Source organism: Gekko japonicus, unplaced genomic scaffold (assembly GCF_001447785.1).
Source record: "Gekko japonicus isolate JY-2015 unplaced genomic scaffold, Gekko_japonicus_V1.1 scaffold259, whole genome shotgun sequence".
Classification (NCBI taxonomy): domain Eukaryota; kingdom Metazoa; phylum Chordata; class Lepidosauria; order Squamata; family Gekkonidae; genus Gekko; species Gekko japonicus.
Window position 1 is genome coordinate 626,508 of NW_015165243.1, and position 22,942 is coordinate 649,449.

At 39.6% G+C, this 22,942-nt stretch overlaps 1 protein-coding gene across 1 annotated transcript in view; it reads right to left on the reverse strand.

Annotated features, from left to right (window-relative positions):
- ERC2 (ELKS/RAB6-interacting/CAST family member 2) overlaps positions 1 to 22,942 on the reverse strand; it is a 654,659-nt gene that overhangs the window by 276,564 nt on the left and 355,153 nt on the right. Inside the window, exon 10 of the mRNA XM_015410044.1 lies at positions 5,409 to 5,602. Coding sequence (XP_015265530.1) covers positions 5,409 to 5,602 — 194 coding nt within the window. The remainder of the gene's footprint in view (positions 1 to 5,408; positions 5,603 to 22,942) is intronic.

The following is a 22,942-nucleotide window of genomic DNA, read 5'->3' on the forward strand; positions in this document are numbered from 1 at the left end:
AGGTGTTGGGATCTCCTTCTTTGGAGGTCTGACAGCAATACTGGTTCTGTGAATTTAAACAGATCATGAGAGGGAGGGCAGGAAGGGTTGCATCAGTGCTTAGTTCTCGTGGCCCTTTCTTACACTCCCAGGGAAAGGCCAATCCCTGCTTTGGGGTCAGGAAGCAGTTTTCTCCAGGCCAGTTTGGCCAGAGATCCTGGAGGGGTTCTTATGTCTTTCTACATGGGGTTCAGCCTCCCTACCAACAGCCAGCTATAACAGGAATACGATGGAGAGCTGTTTGAGGGTTCTCCTTTTCCAACTTTTTTTTTAGCATCCAGGCAGGAACTTGAAAAATCTGGGAGAAAGACAATCAAACATGGGATCAGAGTAAGGAAGGGAGGAAGAAAGATGGGAAGGCATATGGCAACTTGATCATAGTTGCAGTGTTGAATGGCTGGCCTTCCTTAGGGGCTGATCATTCTGAAGACACCAGAGAAGCCAGGAAAGCTGTCAGCCACTGCCCTGCCTGCCCTTCACCCACCAACCAACTGGCCTGTGGGCACAGGCAGGAGGCAGTTGGCTCTGGTGGCAGTGACCAGGAAGCAAGGTGCATTCTACACAGAGAAGCCTTAATGGGTCATGAGACAGCAGGCAAGGAAGAGTTGAGTTGTTCACTAGAGCACCCCTATAAAGACTAAGAGGGAGAAGACAATTAGGCACTGGAGAAGTAGAAAAGGAGAGAGGGGCAGGGGCAGGAGGAGGAAGCAGTAAGAGGTGGGAGTCAAAAAGGTAAAAGTGGAGAAAGGAGGGAAGTGGAGAAGTGTGACATAAAGGAGTGGAGAGTAAAGGAGAAGGAATGTGACAACAGTGAGAAGGAGAAGTACAGGCAGAAACTGGAAGAAGAGAATGAAGCAGACCACTCAAAAACATGGCATGGATCAAGGGAACTCAGGAAAGCTGGGATAGCACTCAGGTGAAAGAAATTGTGGGCACTGTACAACTGTGCAAATAAATGTGTTTCTCAGAACTTCTCTGACTGAGCTTGTGACACCAAGGAAGGTACCTTCAACATGCCCCTTTCTCCAGGAGGGCCAAAGCCATCTGTTATATTTCAAATTTTTATTATTCTTTTACCTGTTTTATTTACCCAAACCAGCCCACTCAGAAGTAAATCCAACTGAGTTCAACAGGGCTTACTCTCAAGTAAGTTTTCATATGGTTCTCATGTTAATTATGTAAATTACCTAATTGTAGACTGTTCAGGAACAGAATCTGCCATTAAAAATTACTATTAATAGTGATGAATCATGGGACAAATCTAATGAGGCCAAATACAAAAATGTCCTTGACCATCTTCAGCATTTTTGCCTGTTTCTTTCCTAGTAGATCAAAACCATTATTCCTTAGAGACCCAAAATGAGAATTCCAATAAATTTCAGAGATATATAAAAAAACGGATAAGTACTTGATTGTACACATTGTAACCATGGCGAGGATTGTATTTGCCAAGTACTGGAAGTCATAAAAAATACCATCAAGGGAAGAATTTGTACAGAAATTATTAGAAATAGCTGAAATGGATAAGTTAACAATTTTGTTTCAGGGGAAAAGGGAAGAATTTTTTGAAGAAAAGTGGTCGAGATTGTATAAGTGGATGGGCTAAAATGGGCCAATCAGTATTGATTTAAGGTGTTATGTATGAAACATTAAGAGATGGAAGATTCTCTGTTATTAAAGACATGTTTGTTTATGTGGAAAAATTCAAAAATAAATTGTCAAGAGGGCGAGGGAACGCCCCTCCTTCCTATGCTGGAGAACAGCCGACCATTACTAGACAGGAGCAGAGAGTCCAGCCCTTTCTTGGAAGTCCAGGGGTCTTGGATCAACTCCCTTGCAGAGGGGGACCAGCCAGGAAAGGGGGAGGAAAAGGAAGACCGACTGGCTGGGCATTTAGGCAAGGTGCAGACAGGGCTCAAGATGGTTGGCGAGATGACAAGTGGTTGGCGAGATGACTTCATCCATTCCTGACTTTCCCTCGTCAGATCCTGAATAGCTCAAATAAATGAGGCCTTACCTCCTGAAGAGGCGGCAGCTGTTAGAGACATGATTAAAGTGGTACCAGAAGTTTTCTCCAAACAACTGGGATGTACCTCTTGCATCAAGCATGCAATTATAACTGAATCCAATCAAGTAGCTAGGGCAGTATGGAGATTGCTACCTCAATCTCAGTGGGAAGAAGTGTGTAAAGAAACAGCGGAAATGTTAGCTATGGACATCATAGAGCCATCTAGGAGTGAATGCCCATTGGTATTAGTTCCTAAGCCAGATGGACGTATTCGAGTACGTGTAGACTGTAGGGAAGTGAATAAAGTGTCTAAGTTTGTCACATATCCTATGCCTAAAGCAGATCTCCTGTTAGACCTTTTGGGAAACGTTTTTTATCTATCCGCGTTAGATCTTACCAAAGGGTATTGGCAAATTCTGGTGGTAGAGGGAGATCAAGAGAAAACTGCCTTATGGTTTGTTTCAGTTTAAAAGGATGCCGTTTGGGTTACATGGAGCCGCAGCCACTTTCCAACGGCTGGTTGACAAAGTATTAGGACACTGTCAAGCTCTTGCAGTTGCGTATATTGACGACATTATCATTTTCAGTGCCACCTGGGAGGATCACTTGATCCACCTGAAACAGGTGCTCAGTGCCCTCAAAGACACTTCACCAGGTTGATGGTGAACCCAGTCAAAAGCCATATTGGGTTTAGAGAATTAAAATACTTAGGGTTTCTTGTGGAAAATGGCTTCATTTGTCCTGTACCACAAAAAATACTACAAGTACAACAATTTCCGTGGCCCTCCATCAAGAAGCAGCTACGAAGATTTTTGGGGTTATTAGGCTACTACAGTAGGTTCTTGCCAGATTATGCCACTACGGCTGCTCCTTTAACAGATCTCTTAAAACATCATCTCCCGAATCAAATTCACTGGACTGAACATGCCAAATTGAATTCCTGGATCTGCGCCACAGCTTATCTCAGACATCTACATTATCCAACCCAGACTTTTCGAAACTTTTCCTGGTTTAAACTGATGCTTCCGATTCGGGCCTCAGGCGGTTTTGGCTCAAGTTAAAGACAGAGTCGAATGTCCGATCCTCTTTCTTAGGCGTAAATTGCACCCACCTGAAAAGAACTATTCGACTATAGAGAAGGAGGCCTTAGCCATAAAGTGGGCTCTGTGGATGTGTTACGTTTCTACCTCAGTAACACTACTTTCACTTTGATTACTGATCACGCTCCATTGCAATGGATGATGCGCTCCAAAGAGTCTTACGGTGGTATTTACCTTTGCTTCCCTACAGGTTTATGATACAACATCTCCCTGGACGACTGCATGTCAACGCAGACTATCTCTCCTGTCTCCACGAGGAGTGAACCTCCAACTCCCAGCCCTTCAGCGCCCTCCTTCCTATGCTGGAGAACGCCCCTCCTTCCTATGCCGGAGAACAGCCGACCATTACTAGACAGGAGCAGAGAGTCCAGCCCTTTCTTGGAAGTCCGGGGGTCTTGGATCAACTCCCTTGAAGAGGGGGACCAGCCAGGAAAGGGGGAGGAAAAGGAAGACTGACTGGCTGGGCATTTAGGGAAGGTGCAGACAGGGCTCAAGATGGTTGGCGAGATGACAAGTGTAAAAAACCTGTCATCAAGTCTAATGTCCTGGCTAGGTTCCTTTAAAATGTGGGAGGTGGGAAGCCTGGGGAAGCTGAGCAGCTGTAATAAAAAGGAAACGCAGGTGGAGCCAGGGAGGAATGGTTGCAAGCTGGGGCGTATGGAGAGAGAGGAGGCAGCTACAGGCTGAGAGAGCCTTATCCACTCGTACCTGTACTCCTGGCACAACCCGTGAGCATACTAAGTGAAGTAACTTGGAAGTTAAAGAGTCTGAGGCAACCCTGTGACCGTCATTGCAACTCTCAGCTAACCTGGAAGCTTCCCACAACCAACTATCTTCCGTGTATAACCGAGACACTGACATAAATATAATAAAAAAGAGAGAATTCCTATAAAGTCTTCACAGTTTTGAGCTGTCACCTGTTAACTGGTGCTTCTGTTGATTCAACCTATGATAGCACTGGTTAAAAATGGCCACATTACTGAGCCTGTTTAGTAATGCAATTGTATGTTTGTCTGTACTGTTTTGGGAGTAAAAAATCATTTTATTCCTGTATAGAAATTGATTCCTATAGACCCCTGCCTTTCCCCCTAGAATGTCCCCCTGCTGGGTTGATTTCCTATTGGAACCAGATGGCTGACCATTTGGTCAATTGCCATGTCATAAACCATATATCTTCACACCTACATGCTGGAAGCTAGGATAGCATGCTCGAAGCTGCACGTACACAATGAGAATTGGGGCTTGGGGGAGCACAACTGCAGGTGTGGCCTCCAAGACAACTGACCATTCAGAAGTTGTAACCATGACAACCCCAAAAGTTGGAAACTCCCTGTCTACTTGCGATTGGCTAATGGCCATGGCTAGTCATAATTAGATTGGGGTTTGTAATTGTCTGACCCTTGGAGGAGAGCTCAGATCTTCTTGCTCCCTTTATTTGTTTGAATTGCATCTGGGACTGCTATCCTGAGGGGAACAAAGAACTCCTTGGTGCAGCTGAAGCACATGGCTATATGCTTGCCAGGATGGAACTATTGTTCTCGAGATACCTGGACTCTTACCATGGACTATTCTGGACTGGTCACTGTTCCTGACTTGGTAAATATGTTTCTGATTGTGTAGTAAGGCATAGACTGCCTAGCCTTTCTTATTTTAAAGCATCTAGTCTGATTGTAAGCCTGTACTGAATAAACTTTATTCTTGTTTATAAATAGTGTCTGTTTTGATGGGTAACTGTACTCCAAACTAAATCCTGTAGCCTGAACCGCTGTTCTTAAATTCAGAGAGGCTATCTCTCTGGATTCTTGTGTAATGCACTGTTCCAGTGTAGAATTCTTTCCCCTCCATTCCTGGACTGGTCTGGGGAGGAGAGAATCTACACAATTCCTATTTCAATGAGCACCATTTCCATTTTGCTTATCCTTTTTTATGTTCAATAAGTTGCCATTCCATCACTTAACTACCAATTTCTACTTCATATTATGTAATGTACCTCTTTCCTTCCTCTCCTTCCACATCATAAGAAAATTATTTTTTCTACCACTGATAAAGAAATCTTGTTTTCATATGAAATTGAGGGTTAGTTATTGTACCCAATCTGTTCCCAGTCTTCAACAATACATAACAAACTTTATACAAATCTGTTTCTCTCTCTCTCCCTCTCCTCTGTTTTGGTCCTATGTCCTTCTACATTTTGCCACTGCTGTCACTAGAGGGTAATGTAAAATGCATTTGTGAGAAAACAAAAACTATGAACAATTTACCTTTCTAGTTCAGCAATTTTCTTATCTTTGTCATTTTTTTCATTCTCTACTTCCTTAAGGATTTCTAGAAGTCTGTCAACTTCAGCTTGAGCTTTGCCACATTCATCCCTGTAATAGGCCGCTTCTTTGTCAAGCTGCTTCATCCTGTCTGCGAATTCAGGATTCATCCGTGCTTCCTCCTCAGCTTCATGAGCCTATTAATTTTTTAAAAGAAAAAAGATCACCAACATTTCAGATAGCTTGTCTTTACTATCCTCTACTATCAACTGCCATATCATTAAAGGATTTATGGGTATCCCATTAGTTAACCAATTTTTCATTCCTATGACATGCCATTGGGGTTGGGAGGATTCCTGAACTTTTGGGAGCAAAGCAGCTATTCCCTGCTTTATAAAATAAAATGCTAACTTATTCTAACAGTCCTACTATTGTCCAGCAAAGCAATACTGAACAAATTAATATAAGCTAGCATGTAATATGGTTTAATTTAATAATGGTATTAAACAATTTAATGCAACTATTTATTTTAGGGTAAGATGAGAATGCTTTTAACTGACGGTTTTACCCAAAATCCTTCTCTTGCCTTTTTATTTCATTCTGCCAATACTTAACCTGAAACATAAGAAGAAACAAGCCTCTTGGTAGAAAAGCACAAATAAACATACCTGGCAAACACATGCATGGGTGGGTGGTCATTTCACAAACAAGAAAGAATGCAGTGAACACAACACAAAACAACAGTGCAAAGCCCAGTCCTGCTCCCATTAAAGCTAATAGCAGAACCCCATTAATGTCAATGAGAGCATGAATGGGCCAAAGTGTTTAAAACATTAGACTGAAATAATCACACACAGATGTAAACAAGAATGCACTGCAAAGCTTAGCCTACCCCTTGTTTCCCATTATTCCTAATTGGCATCTTCAAAGAGCAGGCAGAGAGAAAACAAGTAGTTTAACTGCAGTGCACATTAAACACACATATTTCAGAGAACACTTTTTTTTAAATGTACACACATACATTTTAAAAGATTAAGGACACCCAGAAGAACTCCATGTCCTTCCTTCCTTTATCTAATAAATGAAGAACAAAAGCTAGCTTTGTTTTTACTTTAACATAGCTTTTTTAATTTGGGGAAATAAACAAGCAGGCAATGAAACATCTATAAGTTACAATGAAGCATGCATGTTCCGATAAAAGGTAATGTTAATCTACTGGCTGACAATCTTTGCAATGATTTATTCATTAAAAAATTAAATAAATCTTGAGTTTAAGAAAAAACATTTTTAATGAAGAAATGTGCAAAAATCAAACTGTTGGAGAAAGAACTAAGATATACTTTTTTCTGCATGTAACATGTCATTTAAGCATGAGGATAACAGATAAACTAGGTTAGCTATTAAATAAGAGTTTAACATTCAGATTCAGTGGATTTCTAATTTTCTGTGGAAGAGGATGGTTCTACATGTCCTATAGTTGTCATGTTTAAAGCAGCTTTGAGTTTAATCATACAATAGGAGGTTTTTTTATATAAATAAAATACACATTACATCAAAGGACATAATCTACCAAGTGTGCCACCTCAATTCACATTGAAGGAGCTTACACAAGTTTACCTCTGATGTTAGGTAGATTGTGCCCACAACATCAAATTCAACCATTAAAATAAATTAAAATGGGAACTGTAACTTTTTACTTGAATAGTCTTTAAGCTAAAAATTCCAAACTTAGACTGAACTTCCATGTTTCTCCGGAATGTCCACTGGGGTTTGCCTGATAACAGCTGTAACAAAACCAGCTTCCAAAGGCCTCCAAGATTCAGTGGTGACCAGGGAAAGGGAGGCACAGCATGAGGATTAGGGATGTGAACATTCTTTAGGAAATCCAGTGAGTTCTGGAAGTTCTCTGCAACCTTGAGCATCCCACCCAAAGCCTGGAACTAGAACACAAGGTATTCTTATGGGATTTTCACTAATGGCTAGGGGTTTAAAGGGGACTTGTATTCCCTCTCTCTCCCCCACCCCCACCCCCGGCCAACAACAGAAAATCTTCATCACTAAATATACATACCAACTTTGCCAGCAGATGACCATAAGGGAATATATTTATTCAAGTGTAAATTTCCCAGACCTCTTGAGAAACTCTGGGTTGTTGTTTTTTTTTAGCAAAGCCTCAAAAGTCAAACAGGCATATACCTATGTATGTTTCTACTGGCTGCTTTAGTGGTAAGACCATCCATCTTCCTGCATGGGACCAACTGCCATTTGCTCCTCCCTTCCCAAGTTGCTTCCATGAACAAACTTTGTATTCAGCTGCATCTGAGGAGCAGGTGAGACAGAGAGGACCCCTCCACTGTTTTGCTTGAAACCAACTGCCATTTGGCTTTGCCCTCTCACAGCTGTTTCCAGTAGCAATTATTCCATCTGGTCATTTCGGAACATTGTGTCAGTTATCTGTGTTAGTTATTTCCTCTTTCCTTTCTGTCTCCTTTTCTTCTTGTTCTGTATTATATTGTTTGTTTTATTTGAGGGCAATAAAGAAACAACATATACATGTATCAAATAAACTGTGTTAATATGTCCTAAATGATTGGTAGTTATGCCCAAAAGTATTTCATGATATGGGACTAGAATGAAATTTTACCAATAACTCATAAAAGTTTCTAATATCTTCTGAGCAAACGTGGAGTAAAACCTCCCAATGACATTGTAGGTTCATTATTTTGCTGGTACATTATTTCAAGCAAGGTGAAATCCTCACATTTGAGTAGTAGTAAATTAAGGACAAATAACTATCCTATTTACTAGCCTTGGGATTCTTTAGAAAGACATATATGAATGTGTAAGACTAAAACAAATTCTATGTGATGTATTTAAAATGTTGAGTTGAGGTTCATTTTGTAAAATGAAATACTTGGATGAACAATGAGCTTTTGATTTTTAATCCAAGATATATTCACTGCTAGCATTCAAACTTCCAGAAGAATTAGCAATTATTCATATCAACTGAGCTTTTCCAAATTATTAAAGTTATCTGAAGCAGCAAAGCACAAATGTCATGGTGTCTCTCTTCAAGCCCACTAAGATAGAGAGCAGGCGTCACACATATGTATTGTTGACAGTGTTGTGAACTAGAAAAGCTCCAATTTTTATGAACAAATGTGTTGAGAACTGAAAAGTGGCTTAATAGGGCTGCACTTAATAGGGTTGCACAGTTGTTGCTCACTGAGTTTTCTTCTGTGCGGGCCCGTACCAGGACGGTGTATATGCAGGCCGATCACAGAGAGAATTGTTTAGCTAAAATAGTTAAAGAGGACACCCCTCCCCCTCAGAGCATGGAGAGTGCTGTTTCCCACCAAAACAGTCATGTGCTCCAATAGAGTGGCATCCACTTCCCTCAGTTCCTACTGAGACACTGCAAGCCCTCTACCCACTGCAGAACATAGAGAGCTTTGCAGTGGGACAAGAGAGAAGCAATGTATATCTGCAGAGACAACTCAATGAACAACAGTTACAGGTAAGTGCAACCCTGTTTTCATCTTTGGCCTTCTGTGCAGTGCCACATTGAGAGTTTAACAAGCTACTAACCCAGGATGAGAGTTGAGTTCTCAGTGAAATAACAAATAGAGAACTGGTTTCCCCAGTGATAACTCCTGTCTTGTATTTACATTCACAGACTAATGTCTGATGAAGGTATCAGAAGATGATCATGTCGTAGCTCTGTAGGTGTCTTATATGGAGATGCCCTGGAGAAAGGCAGTGGAAGATGCTTCAGTCCTTGTAGAATGTGCTTGAAGAGGAAGTGGACATAACAATCCAGCTTGATTGTAACCAGTGTTCCTTCTAAGCTGAGTTAGTGTGAGCTAGCTCACAGTTTTTTAGCCTCCAGCTCACAGATTTTTGTCTTAGCTCAAGAAGGATGGCTCCAGAGCAAATTAATTTATGCAGTAGCCAAACTGCTCACTCACACCTTTAATGCCAGTAGCTCACAAAGTAGAATATTTGCTCACAAGACTCCACAGCTTAGAGGGGGCATTGATTGTAACACTATTTAATTGCAGCAACAATCCATCTGGATAAAGTCTGAGACAATGCTACTTTTTCCTTTTGGGGGCCAGCATAACAAATGAAGATATGTGGATCTTTCCAAATTGCGCTGGTTCTTTGTAAATAGAACAAGATTGCTCTTTTAACATCTAAAGTATGCAAGGCCCATTTGGCTTCAGAAGCGGGGTGTAGGGAAAAACCACTGAGAAAGTAATATTTTGGGATAAGTGGTAGTTAGAAATCACCTTAGGTAAAAACTCTGAACTTTGATGTAGCAAGCATGACCTTACCTTCATGAAATTTTAGAAAGGGAGGGTAAGACCTTAATGCAACCAATTCACCGACTTCTCTGGTAGAAGTTATCACAACTAGAAATATCACCTTCATAGATAAGAATCCCAAATCACAGGTGGCCAAAGGCTCAAAAGGTTTAAGCATCAATTGCAACAAAACCAAACTAAGGGATCATTGTCGGACTGTACGGGCCAAAGGGGGCATACTAAATATTCCCTTTAGAAAATGTTTGGAAATTCAATGAGACCAGTGTCCTCCCATCTACTAAACTATGTGAAGCCACAATATCAGTTAGGTGTACCAACAGAGAACCAAGGGCTAAGCCCGAGGACTTCAAGGACTAAAGATATTCCAAGATCATGACCAATGGATCTTGGTGTCTGCAAGAGGCCATTAATGTAGCAAGAGCCTGACTTTGGTTAAGGCATCTGCTCTTGTATTTGCTGACCCAGCAATATAGATGGCTTGCAAAAAATGTGGTTTGGTGAAGCCCAATCCAAAATAGTCAAGTGTCATAGATGCTGCACCACCCTGTCTGTTGATGTAGTACACTGCTGTGGTGTTGTCTATGTGGATTTGCATGATCTTGCCTCATAACAAAGCTTCAAAGGAAACAAGTGTATATAGTTCACAGCTTTAACAAACTGATGTGTAACTGCCGCATGTCTCCCTGCATTAATTTATTACTCAGGCATATAGGCTTCTGTCTGAATGATGTTAGCAAGGAATTTCTTATCTTCTGGAAGCATCTCAAAATAAGGTGGCAACTTCTTCCTAGTAGTGTCCAGCTTCCTTCCCTCTTTGTCTCCTGGTGTAGAATGAGAAAAACCCTGGCACAGCCTTGCCTCCTTCTCAGTAATCGGCGAGGAGGGTGGAGGATGGATGAACAAGGAAGAGCAGCCAGCTTCTTTCATTCTATCCTAGACATAACGGAATTGATGCTGGTTTTTCCCAACTGACTTCCCAACTGACTTCAGGCATTGGGAAAGCTATTATCCCAGGTGAGTCAACATAAGGTCTACTCAGAATCTTATATTTAGGCTCTGGATCTCAGGCAGAAACATCAGTCTCCACTGGCTGGGCCATATGGATCATCTACTATGAATAAAGTCAAATATTCTCATTAGGAGGTAGAGGACTTGGGTCCCCTACTGTATCATCAGGGGATGGATTTGATGAAAGTTCCAAGCTATGCTCAGTTCTGAGTCCTATTTTCTCCTCCTTTAACTCCAAAGGACAGCCAGAGTGCTCCTGTAGAAATTTCAGGGAATATCCTTGTTTGGAACCAACCACTGATCTTGCATTGGAAAAATAGACTCCAGTTCCATCCGGGGCATCTATAGTAATCTCCCAACTCTGCCTATAGTAATCTCCCAACTCTGGATTTTAAGTGGGAGACATGAAGAAAGGATAAGGCTGTCATGGCATGGGTGAGAATGCCCTGGGCCACTGAGGAACAGACCTCAGATCCGATGGAAACAGGTTGCCAATGGTGCAGGCAAACCAGGCTCAACCTCACCTTCTGACTGCAGTGGAACCAGGGACCAAGAATGTAGACAGGGGAATTGAGGTAGAGCCAAATGAAACTCCTCTGGTTCTGGTATGGATCTAGGCTCTAGTAGGTCAATGTGTTATCCAATGACCTGAACCGATGGAGCCTTTTGATGGCGTTTAGTGTTTTACTTGGCTTTCTTCACTGGAAGTTCCAAAGTGCTTCTAGGGGGCCTTGAAGGAGTCAGAGACTGAGACTTGCTCTTAGATTATTCCAACCTCAGAACTGACAGAACTAACATTTCCAACTTCAGGCAACATGAACATTCCATTGCAGCAGTTGACATAGCTGCTGAGCCCTTGGGTGCAGATAAGGCTGTTTTTAATCTTGATGCTCTCTCATTTTTGGCTTTTGGTGTAAACTATTGACACTGTCTGCATGCTGAGACACAGTGGGTTCCAACCAAACACAGTAGATGTAGTGACTGTTTGTCTGTGTGGGTCATTTTAGTCCTGCAGCAGGAACACTTTTTAAACAGAAACTTTTGCACCATTATTTTCATGAAATCATTCTGTTTGAAAAACAGAGATAAAACTCTGTAGAAAGGTTCTCACCAACCGTTCAATACACTTATCCTGGATTTTCTTCTCATGTACACTTTCTGTCATTTTTCTGTTCATTTTGTTTTTAGCATAAAGAAGACGGAGCAATGCTAGAAGATGTAAACGGTAAAAAGGATTCCTTTAAGCAGTGGAAAGCTAGTCACAGCAAGGCTGATAAAACGGAACACAGGCTATGGCAAATAAAATGCAAGTCTGTGGTCAGGCAGGCAAAAAGGGAATATGAGGAGCATATAGTGAAAAAAGTAAAGACCAACAATAAAACTTTCTTAAAACACATTAGAAGCAGGAAACCAGCCAGGGAGGCAGTGGGGCCCTTGGATGACCAAGGGGTAAAATGAGTACTAAAGGATGATAGGGAAATGGCTGAGAAGCTAAATGCATTTTTTTGCCTCCGTCTTCACTGTGGAAGATGAGAAGTGCTTGCCCACTCCAGAACCGCTGATTTCAGGAGGGGTGTTAAAAGACCTGAGTCAGATTGAGGCGATGAGAGAGGAGGTCCTAAAACTTATAGACAACTTAAAAACTGATAAATCACCAGGCTCAGATGGCATACATCCGAGAGTTCTCAAAGAACTCAAACGTGAACTTGTGGATCTCCTGACAAAAATATGTAATCTTTCCTTAAATTCTGCCTCCATTCCTGAGGACTGGAAGGTAGCTAATGTCACTCCCATCTTTAAAAAGGGTTCCAGGGGAGATCCGGGAAATTACAGGCCAGTCAGTCTGACGTCGATACCGGGTAAATTGGTGGAAACCATTATTAAGGAAAGAATTAGTAGGCACATAGATGAACAAAACCTATTGAGGCAGACTCAGCACGGTTTCTGTAAGGGAAGATCTTGTCTCACTAACCTGTTAGTGTTCTTTGAGGGGGTGAACAAACATGTGGACAAGGGGGATCCAATAGATATTATTTACCTTGACTTCCAGAAAGCTTTTGATAAAGTTCCTCATCAAAGGCTCCTAAGTAAGCTCAAAAATCATGGGATAGAAGGACAAGTCCTTTTATGGATCAAAAACTGGCTAGTTCATAGAAAACAGAGAGTGAGTGTAGGTGGGCAATTTTCTCAGTGGAGGGTGGTAAGCAGTGGGGTACCGCAGGGATCAGTACTTGGTCCACTGCTTTTTAACTTGTTCATTAATGATTTGGAGTTGGGAGTAAGCAGTGAAGTGGCTAAATTTGCGGATGATACGAAGTTGTTCAGGGTGGTGAAAACCAGTGAGGATTGTGAGGCACTCCAAGGGGATCTGTCAAGGATGGGCGAGTGGGCGTCAACATGGCAAATGGGGTTCAATGTGGCCAAGTGCAAGGTGATGCACATTGGAGCCAAAAATCCTAACTATAAATACACGTTGATGGGGTCTGAACTGGCAGAGACTGATCAAGAGAGAGATCTTGGAGGTGTAGTAGATAACTCACTGAAAATGTCGAGGCGGTGTGCGACTGCAATTTTAAAAAAGGCCAATGCTCTGCTGGGGGTTATTAGGAAGGGAGCTGAAAACAAACCGGCCACTGTCATAATGCCCCTATATAAATCAATGGTGCGACCTCATTTGGAATATGTGTGCAGTTCTGGTCACCACACCTTAAAAAGGATATTATAGCTTAAAGATGGGAGTGACATTAGCTTTGGAAAAAGTGCAGAAAAGGGCAACTCGAATGATAAAAGGGTTGGAACACTTTCCCTATGAGGAAAGGTTAAAGCGCTTAGGGCTCTTTAGCTTGGAGAAACAACGACTGAGGGGTGACATGATTGAGGTTTATAAGATTATGCATGGGATAGAGCAGGTAGAGAAAGAAGTACTTTTTTCCCTTTCTCACAATACAAGAACTCGTGGGCACTCAATGAAATTGCTGAGCAGTCGGGTTAGAACGGATAAAAGGAAGTACTTCTTCACCCAAAGAGTGATTAACACATGGAATTCACTGCCACAGGAAGTGGTGGCGGCTACAAGCATGGACGGCTTCAAAAGGGAATTAGATAAGCATATGGAGCAGAGGTCCATCAGTGGCTATTAGCCACAAGGTATAGATAGGGACTCTGGGGCAAGTGATGCTCTGTCTTCTTGGTGGTTGGGGGGGTCAACAGTGTTAGGGCTTCTAATGTCCTGTCCCCACTGGTGGACCTCCTGATGGCACCTGGTATTTTTGGCCACTGTGTGACAGAGTGTTGGACTGGATGGGCCTTTGGCCTGGTCCAACATTGGTGTCTTTTATGTTCTGATGTTCTCATGTGTGGCAGCAAAAATGGAACTCAGGGAAGGGGGAGCTGCTTCCTTAGAGCATGTTCAAAAAACCCAAAGAGCAGCACAGGGGAAGTAAACCAAAGAACAATGACCTGTGTTTAACAAAAAAAGCACATCAAATCTTAACCAAATGTATCAAAATGAAATATAGAAGACACAGTCCAGTACAATTCAAACAATGTGATGAAATTAAATATAGAAAACCATGTTGTATGTCCAAAAGACACAGATATTTTAAGAAATCCAGGACCACGCCTGATCTCTTACCAACTCATACACCAGAACTCTAATAATAGACTCAAAAATCAGGCGGGGGAGGGATTAGAATTTTGTGTGCTGTACTGAGTTATTCAAGCCGTGAGGTGAGCCCCCCACACACACACACACACATTTCACTTTGTGTCATGTCATATGAGATTTAAAAAAATAAGGCCAAGGCCGATGGTACAAAATCAGGTAAAACTGTATTTTATTACTCAGTTAAAATTCCCTATGTGTTTCACCAACAGGCTTCATCAGGGGAATCTGTAATATACCACTGAGTTTACATACATAATGGTATAGTTAAAATTATATAAATAAATAAGTTATTATATTAAAGGTCAAAATCCAGTTTGTAAAATATCAGTCACATACAAAACCACTATAGCTTATTCTATCCTTGAGATTGGATGAGGAAAAGAAACTCTCTGTATATAAGAGTAATAAGATAAAGTGGTCTAGCACCCAACAGATTTTGGCTCAAAATTAAAAGAGTCTTTTTCTGTGCCTAAATGAATGTTACAAACCTGTTCGTCTTCAAAATTCTTCAAAAGGAGTATAAGATCAGTAGCAAATTGCCACTGGAAGGATTCTACCATATTCTGGTGTCTATTTGACATAATCTCTATTTTTTTACAGCAGCTAATGCAATTCTAGAGACAAATATTATATTTTACAGATTCCCCTGACAAAGCCTGTTGGTGAAACGCATAGGGAATTTTGGGGAATTTTAACTGAGTAATAAAATATACTTTACCTGATTTTGCACCATTGGCCTTGGCCTTATTTTTTTTTTATCTCTTCTGACTGGTGCAGCTCTTTTATTTGCTGCCATGCAATAGATGGCACATTTTTTAATAATCTTTTTATTAGTTTTCACAAAGAAAAAACACGTTAATCCTACATATTTTAACACATAAATGAAAATAAACCATACAGATAATAATAAATTAATCAATTCATCTCTCTGATATAATTTCTTTCCCATCAATTTTTCAAGTCACGTAATTCATGCTTCTCTATGTAACTCCCACAATTATTTTTAACAAATTATCTAAATTACCAAATTGATAATAATTATTCTCTATAAATATTTAATTGTTTTCCTTCCCATGGAGCTAAATTTACAGTTATCCATATCTAATTTTCTATAAAAATCATTTATGAGCCATTCCATTGCAAGAAATTTGATAGTTTGAACCCTAAATCTAAATATTTCCACACAACCCAGATTGTATCCTAATACTAAATAATTTTTGTCAACACCAATATCCAACCCACTTATAATAATTAAATTCAAAAAACACTTCTAAACAATGAACCAAATTACAATCTTTTGCACTTTCTTTCATATTCCCCATTAGGACAATACAAAAGATCTACCACAAAGAGAAGTCATATTATAGAAAGTTCTTAACTATTTTCCTCCCTGTGGCATTATATTTATAATTTTCTGTTAGATAAAAAATGAAATAAAATGAAATAAACAAAAGACAAAAAACACACCTAAAATCCCAGCAACTTAATCACGAAAGTCACCACCTTATTTTAACTACTATTTATTACCCACCTAAACTCCAAAAATAAGCCCATGCCTACTTTTTCATTATTACTCATCAATATATTACTCATACCTTATAACCCATAAACACCAAAATCAGCCAATTACACAAAACAGATTGTCAATCCCAAACACCTTATTCCATATTCCAATTCAATCTGAACCTATACAAAAATTCTCAACAATATCCATTCCCTTCTTAACAAGCCATTGTTTGCCAAATAGGAAGATTATATTCTACTCCAGATCATATTCTTGTTCCAAATTCTTTCCCCAGCTTTCTGTTGCCTCCTTCTTCTTCTCAATCTCTATTCGATGCCTTAAATTTTTGTACTCTTGCGATCTTAATTTCAAAATTTCCTTTTGCTCTTTTCTTTTCCATAATCCAATTGTCTTTCTTTTGTAGGTTTTAGAACTCTTTCCACAGTCTCTTGGCTCCTTGTTTTTAATCACCTTCTTTCTTTTTGTTACAACAGTTTTTATAATATATCCTTTTTTCATTTCTTTTTTCATCTTTAATTTTAATAGATCTTTTCCATAGTGTCCTTTATAAATATCGATTTCATCTGCTACCTTCTGTGTAGTAAAAAGCTTCTTATCCACTGACTCCCTCTCCTGGCAACAGTCCTGAATTGCAGCTGGATCTTGTAAATGCCAATTAAGTTCTTCATTACTTTCTATATTTGCTTGCTCATTTTGAGATTCTTTAATCAAGTCTTTACAAGTGATTTCCACTGCTTGTTTAATTGTATTTGACAAGAATCTTTTAAATTGATCATAAGTGATATCTCCTACTGACCTATTCAAGTCCAGCTCTTCTTCTTCCTCTATCGCAACCATTTTCTACTTCCACCCGAGATGATACTTTAAACTTTAACACATCAATGGTCAGCTAACATTCCATAAATTTAGTTATTCTGTAATTCATTCTTTTGGCTAGCAATGTTCTAATAAACCGGCTTTTCCTTTCTTTTTCTTTCTCCTTTCTTGCCTTTTCTCCAAAACAATCATTTCCCCCCCAAACTTTCCATAGCCACTTTCTCCAACACTTTGGGGGTAATTGAAGGGTTTTTGGCTCAAAATTACTTTTATCGTTGCATGAAAAATGCAAAAGAATATGACGATGTGTACTTGCCAACTAGTGAGATTAAAAACCGACGGTTGGTCGCCGCTTAGGGAAACATGGATCCATGCTTCCTCCCATCTTCGCTCCTGCTTCTGGGGCACAACATCAACACCCCTGCGATCGCCATCGGCGAGAGTCGATGGAGACAAGCCCCCTGCAGCTTCATCTCCCTCCAGGAAGTGAAGCGAGACCCCCCGAATACTTGGGGGGTCTCAAAAGAGCGAAATGGAAGCAGGCGTCTCGGGAGTGTCCCGAGGAAATGCCCACTCACAGCCCTGTTCCGCACACGCGGCACATTTTCAGTACTACTTCTGCCCATGTTGTGAATATGCCCATGTTGTGATATGAGGAAAAGCTGGCTACTGATTGTGGCAAAGTGAAAAGGAGAATGGCTAGCATTGGATCATGCATAATACAGCACCCGAGTGCTCACTGTCCAACCCATCATGAGATGTGAGGGTTAGGGGGGACAGTAGTAAAGGATCTTATATCGTTTAATATGCTTATGTCTTACAATCATCACTTACGAATGGTCACAACTAATACTATTTTTCTAATAAATGGAAATAACCAAAACAGAACTGTGAGCTTTTGTAGATGTGCCAGACTTTGGCTAGCTTATTGCAATAGAACTCTGAAATCCTATATTTCCCCCAGTTTAAAGAAAGGGCAGTAAAATATCTTCATGGGATGACACTTTTAACAACTATACATTACTGACAGATAAACACCATAGATTTATTAGCCAATTATTGAAAGTGGATTCCTGAGCAATATGGGATGGAAATGCATGCACAATTGTGATGACACTGTTTGGCAGTTGTCACATAAAAATAAGTCTGGACTGTCTACATTCCCAATGAAGTTTCTCTACATGCTCCTATATGGAAGACGGATCACATGGAGAAAATCAATTGTACAGCAGGCATATATGAATCAGTCTCATAAATCCTTATGCTATTTAAACACTTGTTTTAAAAAGTTTTACTGAACTTTAATTAATATGCTTCTACGTTTTAGTTGAGAGGAGCTTCAAATGATACAACAATTTGCCTGTTTCAAAGAAGGGCTGTATTACACCCTGTTTTGCTTACCACAAGTTATTTTTGTCCATATAATACAAAATCTGCATATACCAATACTATGGACTCTGTTGTGCTAAATATAAAGGAATTGAAAAATATATGTTTTACTTATAAGCATGCTACAGGCACCATTTATTCTTTTACCAATAGCACAGATACATAAGAAAAACAGTACACCATGACTTACAAGAACCAAAATATCAATATGATTAAAAAATAAAATGAGATAGCAGAAAGATACATGCAAGAAAATACTTTAAGTAGATCCTTCAAATTGTATTTTTCAATAATATAAAGTCTATAGATGTTAGTTTAATACCTGGATTTGACTGGAGGCAATGCCTCAGAATTAGCCTCCTTGGTATTTTTGAAGTTTTGAACTGCATTAAAGACTTACTGCTTATTATCATTATCACACAATTTCCATAAAACAGCTAACAAAAGAGAACAAATGAAATTGAAAACAATGTTTTAATGCAGAAGTGCAACTTCTGTGCATTAAGCCATTAAGGGCAAGGATGAGCAAGGTTACACTCAAGAGTAAAAGAATAAATCCTACACACCACGATCTATAAACCTGCCAAAATGTAAGCATGTTGTAGGCAAACTAATTCTGTATTATGAGAAACTGGAGTGATAATTATTCAGATAATTAATCTTATTCATTCACCAGATATATCCCGTGTAGCTTTAAGTCAAAAGTCAAGATTCTACCAACGTCAACAGAATCAGATATTTAATTTTTTTAAACAAAGGTGGTGTGCAGGTCTTTTGAGTTTTCTGTTTTTGTTACAAAGGGGACTACAAGAACAAAATAGTTTAGCCTGGATGTTATTACAAACCAAGCCTTTTCCACCCCATCTATTTGGGGAAAGGAGATGAGCACCCACATGTCCCTGACACATACAGCCCTGAAATGCTGCTAACTAGAGGAAATGAGTATGCACTGAAGCAACAAGGGCAAATCAATTCTGCTTGGTTCAGCATGTTTAGTTCATACTGCTAGACGCACCCATGCACCAGTGTTCATGGTTAGTGTGTGGTACACTAGAAGTGTGACCATTGGAGAGAGAGAGACTTGAAAGAGTTCCTTTTGAGCACAAAGAACAATATAAACAACCCTCTCTGGCAAACCAGCCCCAAGGGTAACATACCCCAGTTCCAGGTAGCTCTCCATGAGCTGCAGGCTCTATAAATGAACCTTTTCCCGATCCCTGAGAACTGTGTTGCAGGAGTGAGTGTAGCTCCTTATCTTCAGAGCCTCCAACTTCCAAACCAGTTATTATGCTGGATGCAGCCCTTCAAGGGCTCAGGTTAATATTACCCTTGTGGTTCCCTTATTATTATTTTGGGGGGGGGGGTGATGCAAGGACCTTAATTACTTAGGGATCACCAAGCAGAACGACATTTCTACTAGCATAAGAACAGAAGGTATTGCCACCAATTCCCCCTTCCCACTGTCAACTTTCTTGCTGAACACCACACCATTCCAGAAGGCTCCCAGATGCTCAAGGGAGGCATGGGAGGCACAGGAAGCTACAGCAGGGAAGAAAAGATGGCAGTATCTATTCTGGAAGCAGGGGCTCATTCAAGGTCCTTTGGATCCAAGCTAATGTGTTCTGTATTTTTTTAAAGAAAAAGTGCCACAATAACAAGGACACGTAGAATAGCAAAAAGGATTCTACTTCCTCTGCCTACTTCTGAGTATGGCTGCCAACTCGAGCTTGGGAAATTCCTGGACATTTGGGGGTAGAGCCTAGGGATGGCAGGCTTTGGGGGGGAAAGAAAGCTCAGCAGAGATGTGATTCCATAAAGTCTGTCCTCCAAAGCTCCTGTTTCCTCCAGAGGAACTGATCTCTGTAATCTGGAGATCAGTTGTAATTCTAGAATTCCAGGCCCCACCTAGAGGATGGCAACTCTACTTCTGAGCAAAGTACAAAATGATGCTTCAAAGCACAAGTTGACAAGTCATTTGTTAAATAATCAAGAAAGGTTTAGGTGGAGACGGATGATTAATATCATGAAATGTTGCCCATTTAAATTTAGGTTCAGTACTAAATAATAAATAATAATATATTATTATTATGATTAAGTATTTTAGTTCAGTATTAAATAATAATATAAAATGCTACACTATGCAGCAAGTCTTCTTTGATTAGTTGGCACTTTATGGTAGTGTTCCTGGTTCTAACTTTTAGCCTAATGTGATAGCATCATGTGGTCCAATCATGATGAGTAGGGAACCTGTTGGGTGTAAATCCTGCCTTGTGGCAGGATGCTGGATTTGACAGCTTTTTGGTTCTTCTCTTTCAAAATCTGGGACCCAACAAAACGGGTGTGTGTGTGTGTGTTAGAATCTTATCAGTTGTCGTTTTCTCAATTTGTCATGAATTTTAAGTTAATACATATATAAAATATAGGAGTACTGTTACAGAATAGGAAATACAGAATAAAATGAAATATTTACCGCACATCCTCAGGATTGTGAGCATATTGCTGGCCAGAAACCTAATCCCAAGAAAGTATGTCAGAGTCATGTGTCTTCTCTTCTCTTTTGCCATAGTAACAATTAATGCAAAATTTCCAGATTGAGTTTTATACTTGGATGGATTTAAACAGCAATTTGAGGTCCACAAAAGTGGTGTGTTCATAAGAGTTAGGTCCTCAGATATCATATTCACTTCTCTATGGAACTTTCCTGTACTGGTTCCAGTCTACAGGCATATTAAGCCAAAATATTTGGATTTAAATTAGTAGGGCGAGTTTGTATTCAACTGATTAAAACTCAGGGATTAATGGATTAGAATTAAAAGACAGAAAAGAGCTAGGGCCAAAAAAAGATGGGGGGGGAGGTCAGCTCACATACAGCCTCCCTCAAAGTGCTGGAGCAAGCATTTGGTTATATACCTCCCCAGGCTACATGACAAACCTCTCATGTAAATTACAATGAATTACAATCATAAAAAGGTAAAATTTCTCATGTACGTATTTACACACTAAAGGTTCACATTAAAAATTCTATATAGGAGGACCACATGTACACCCTATTCACTGGACTGGGCCACCTGTATGAACATCTTGTTAGATTCATTGTAGCTACAAATATTATAGTATTTTTAGTGGGAAAAGCTGGATATAATAAGAAGGTAGAAATTATTACTCAGGGGTTGAATGGTCAGCATGTCCCGACCCAGACCTTGATTTATGTGTATTCAGTGGCTGTAACAAATATACAAGTTGACAATGAAATGTTGAATGAGTAACAAAGCTCATTCTGCCTCTAACATCTGCAATCACATCCATTTGCTATCTAGCCAAAAGTAACTTCCTATAGATTTATTTGTTTTGATCAGGACACAATATATTCATAATCTGCCTAAAACTATACAGTGGACACACTCATACCACATGAAAACAATAAAACAATATAAAACAAATCAAGTTTTATATGAGGGCTTATAAACTCTCTAACAGCAAATGTAATTGCAGCTAATGTTGAAAAAAAAGTGGTTCATTTTATTAGACATATTCTTTCCTCACTAGATATTAGATTTTCATTATAACAGTAAAAATACTCAAACACAAAGAAAAAGCAATTTTTGCCTGGAGACACGTTATGTCTTCAGAAGGCAATTAAAATATTAATAATATGTAATTTAAAAATACAGATTACTATAATAGAGTATTATCATTATAAAAGGGTGGAATAACTTCCAGTATTAGTTTATATACTTAATTAAAAAGTGAAAATAGCATTCATTTGTGCATGTGTCCTGCCACTGCTCAAATTAAATATAATAGTAGGGGGGGATTATTACAATACCTGTATTTTACCTACGCTAATTGATCTGAGTACTCATTTTTGAACTGGGCAACATGGACTATGGCCAACAAAGAGTTATTCCATAATTTAATTTGTTAATCTTTAAACTGCCATCTGATTTATCAGCCAGTGTGCTATAGTAGTTAGAGTGACCCAGGTTCAAATCCCTGTTCATAAACCTCATCAGTTGACCTTGGATCAGGCACAAAGTTTTGGTCTAACCTACCGCACAGTATACAATAGAGAAGGGGAATACCATGGACGCCACACCTTGGAGAAAAGGTGGAAGAACAATGTGACAGATTGTTTTAAAATTTTACTTTAAGCTGCCTGTAAAATTTAAAGTTTACATTTTTCTGCTTTAAAACATACATCGATGCTAAAACATATTTGTTTTTGTCGAAGGCTTTCACAGCCGGAGTTCATTAGTTGTTGCAGATTTTCCAGGCTGTATGGCCGTGGTCTTGGCATTGTAGGACCTGAGGTTTCGCCAGCAGCTGCGACTGGCATCTTCAGAGGTATAGCACAGAGGTGTTATACCTCTGAAGATGCCAGTCACAGCTGCTGGTGAAACGTCAGGTCCTACAATGCCAAGATCATGGCCAGACAGCCCGGAAAATCTACAATAACTAATATTTGGTTATTTTAAAAATTCAGCAGCATTTAAAAGGCTGCTATATAATGAATATTGATGAACACTAATAACACAATTCACCTACCTGATGTATTGAAATCAGCATATGCATATTTAGAAAAATTAAAACTCTAACAATTCATTCTCAGTTTTAGAGAGCATTGAAATAGCATTCCAGAGATTAATTTTAATCTGAAGGATCCAATAAAGTACTCCAAGAGAAAAGCATTAAAATAACAACAAAGCCTGATACTTGCATGCTTTTTATATATAATTAAGCTGTTGGGGACCTGAAGGCACTTCAGAATTTACCATAAACTTATTATTAATCCAAATCCTAATGA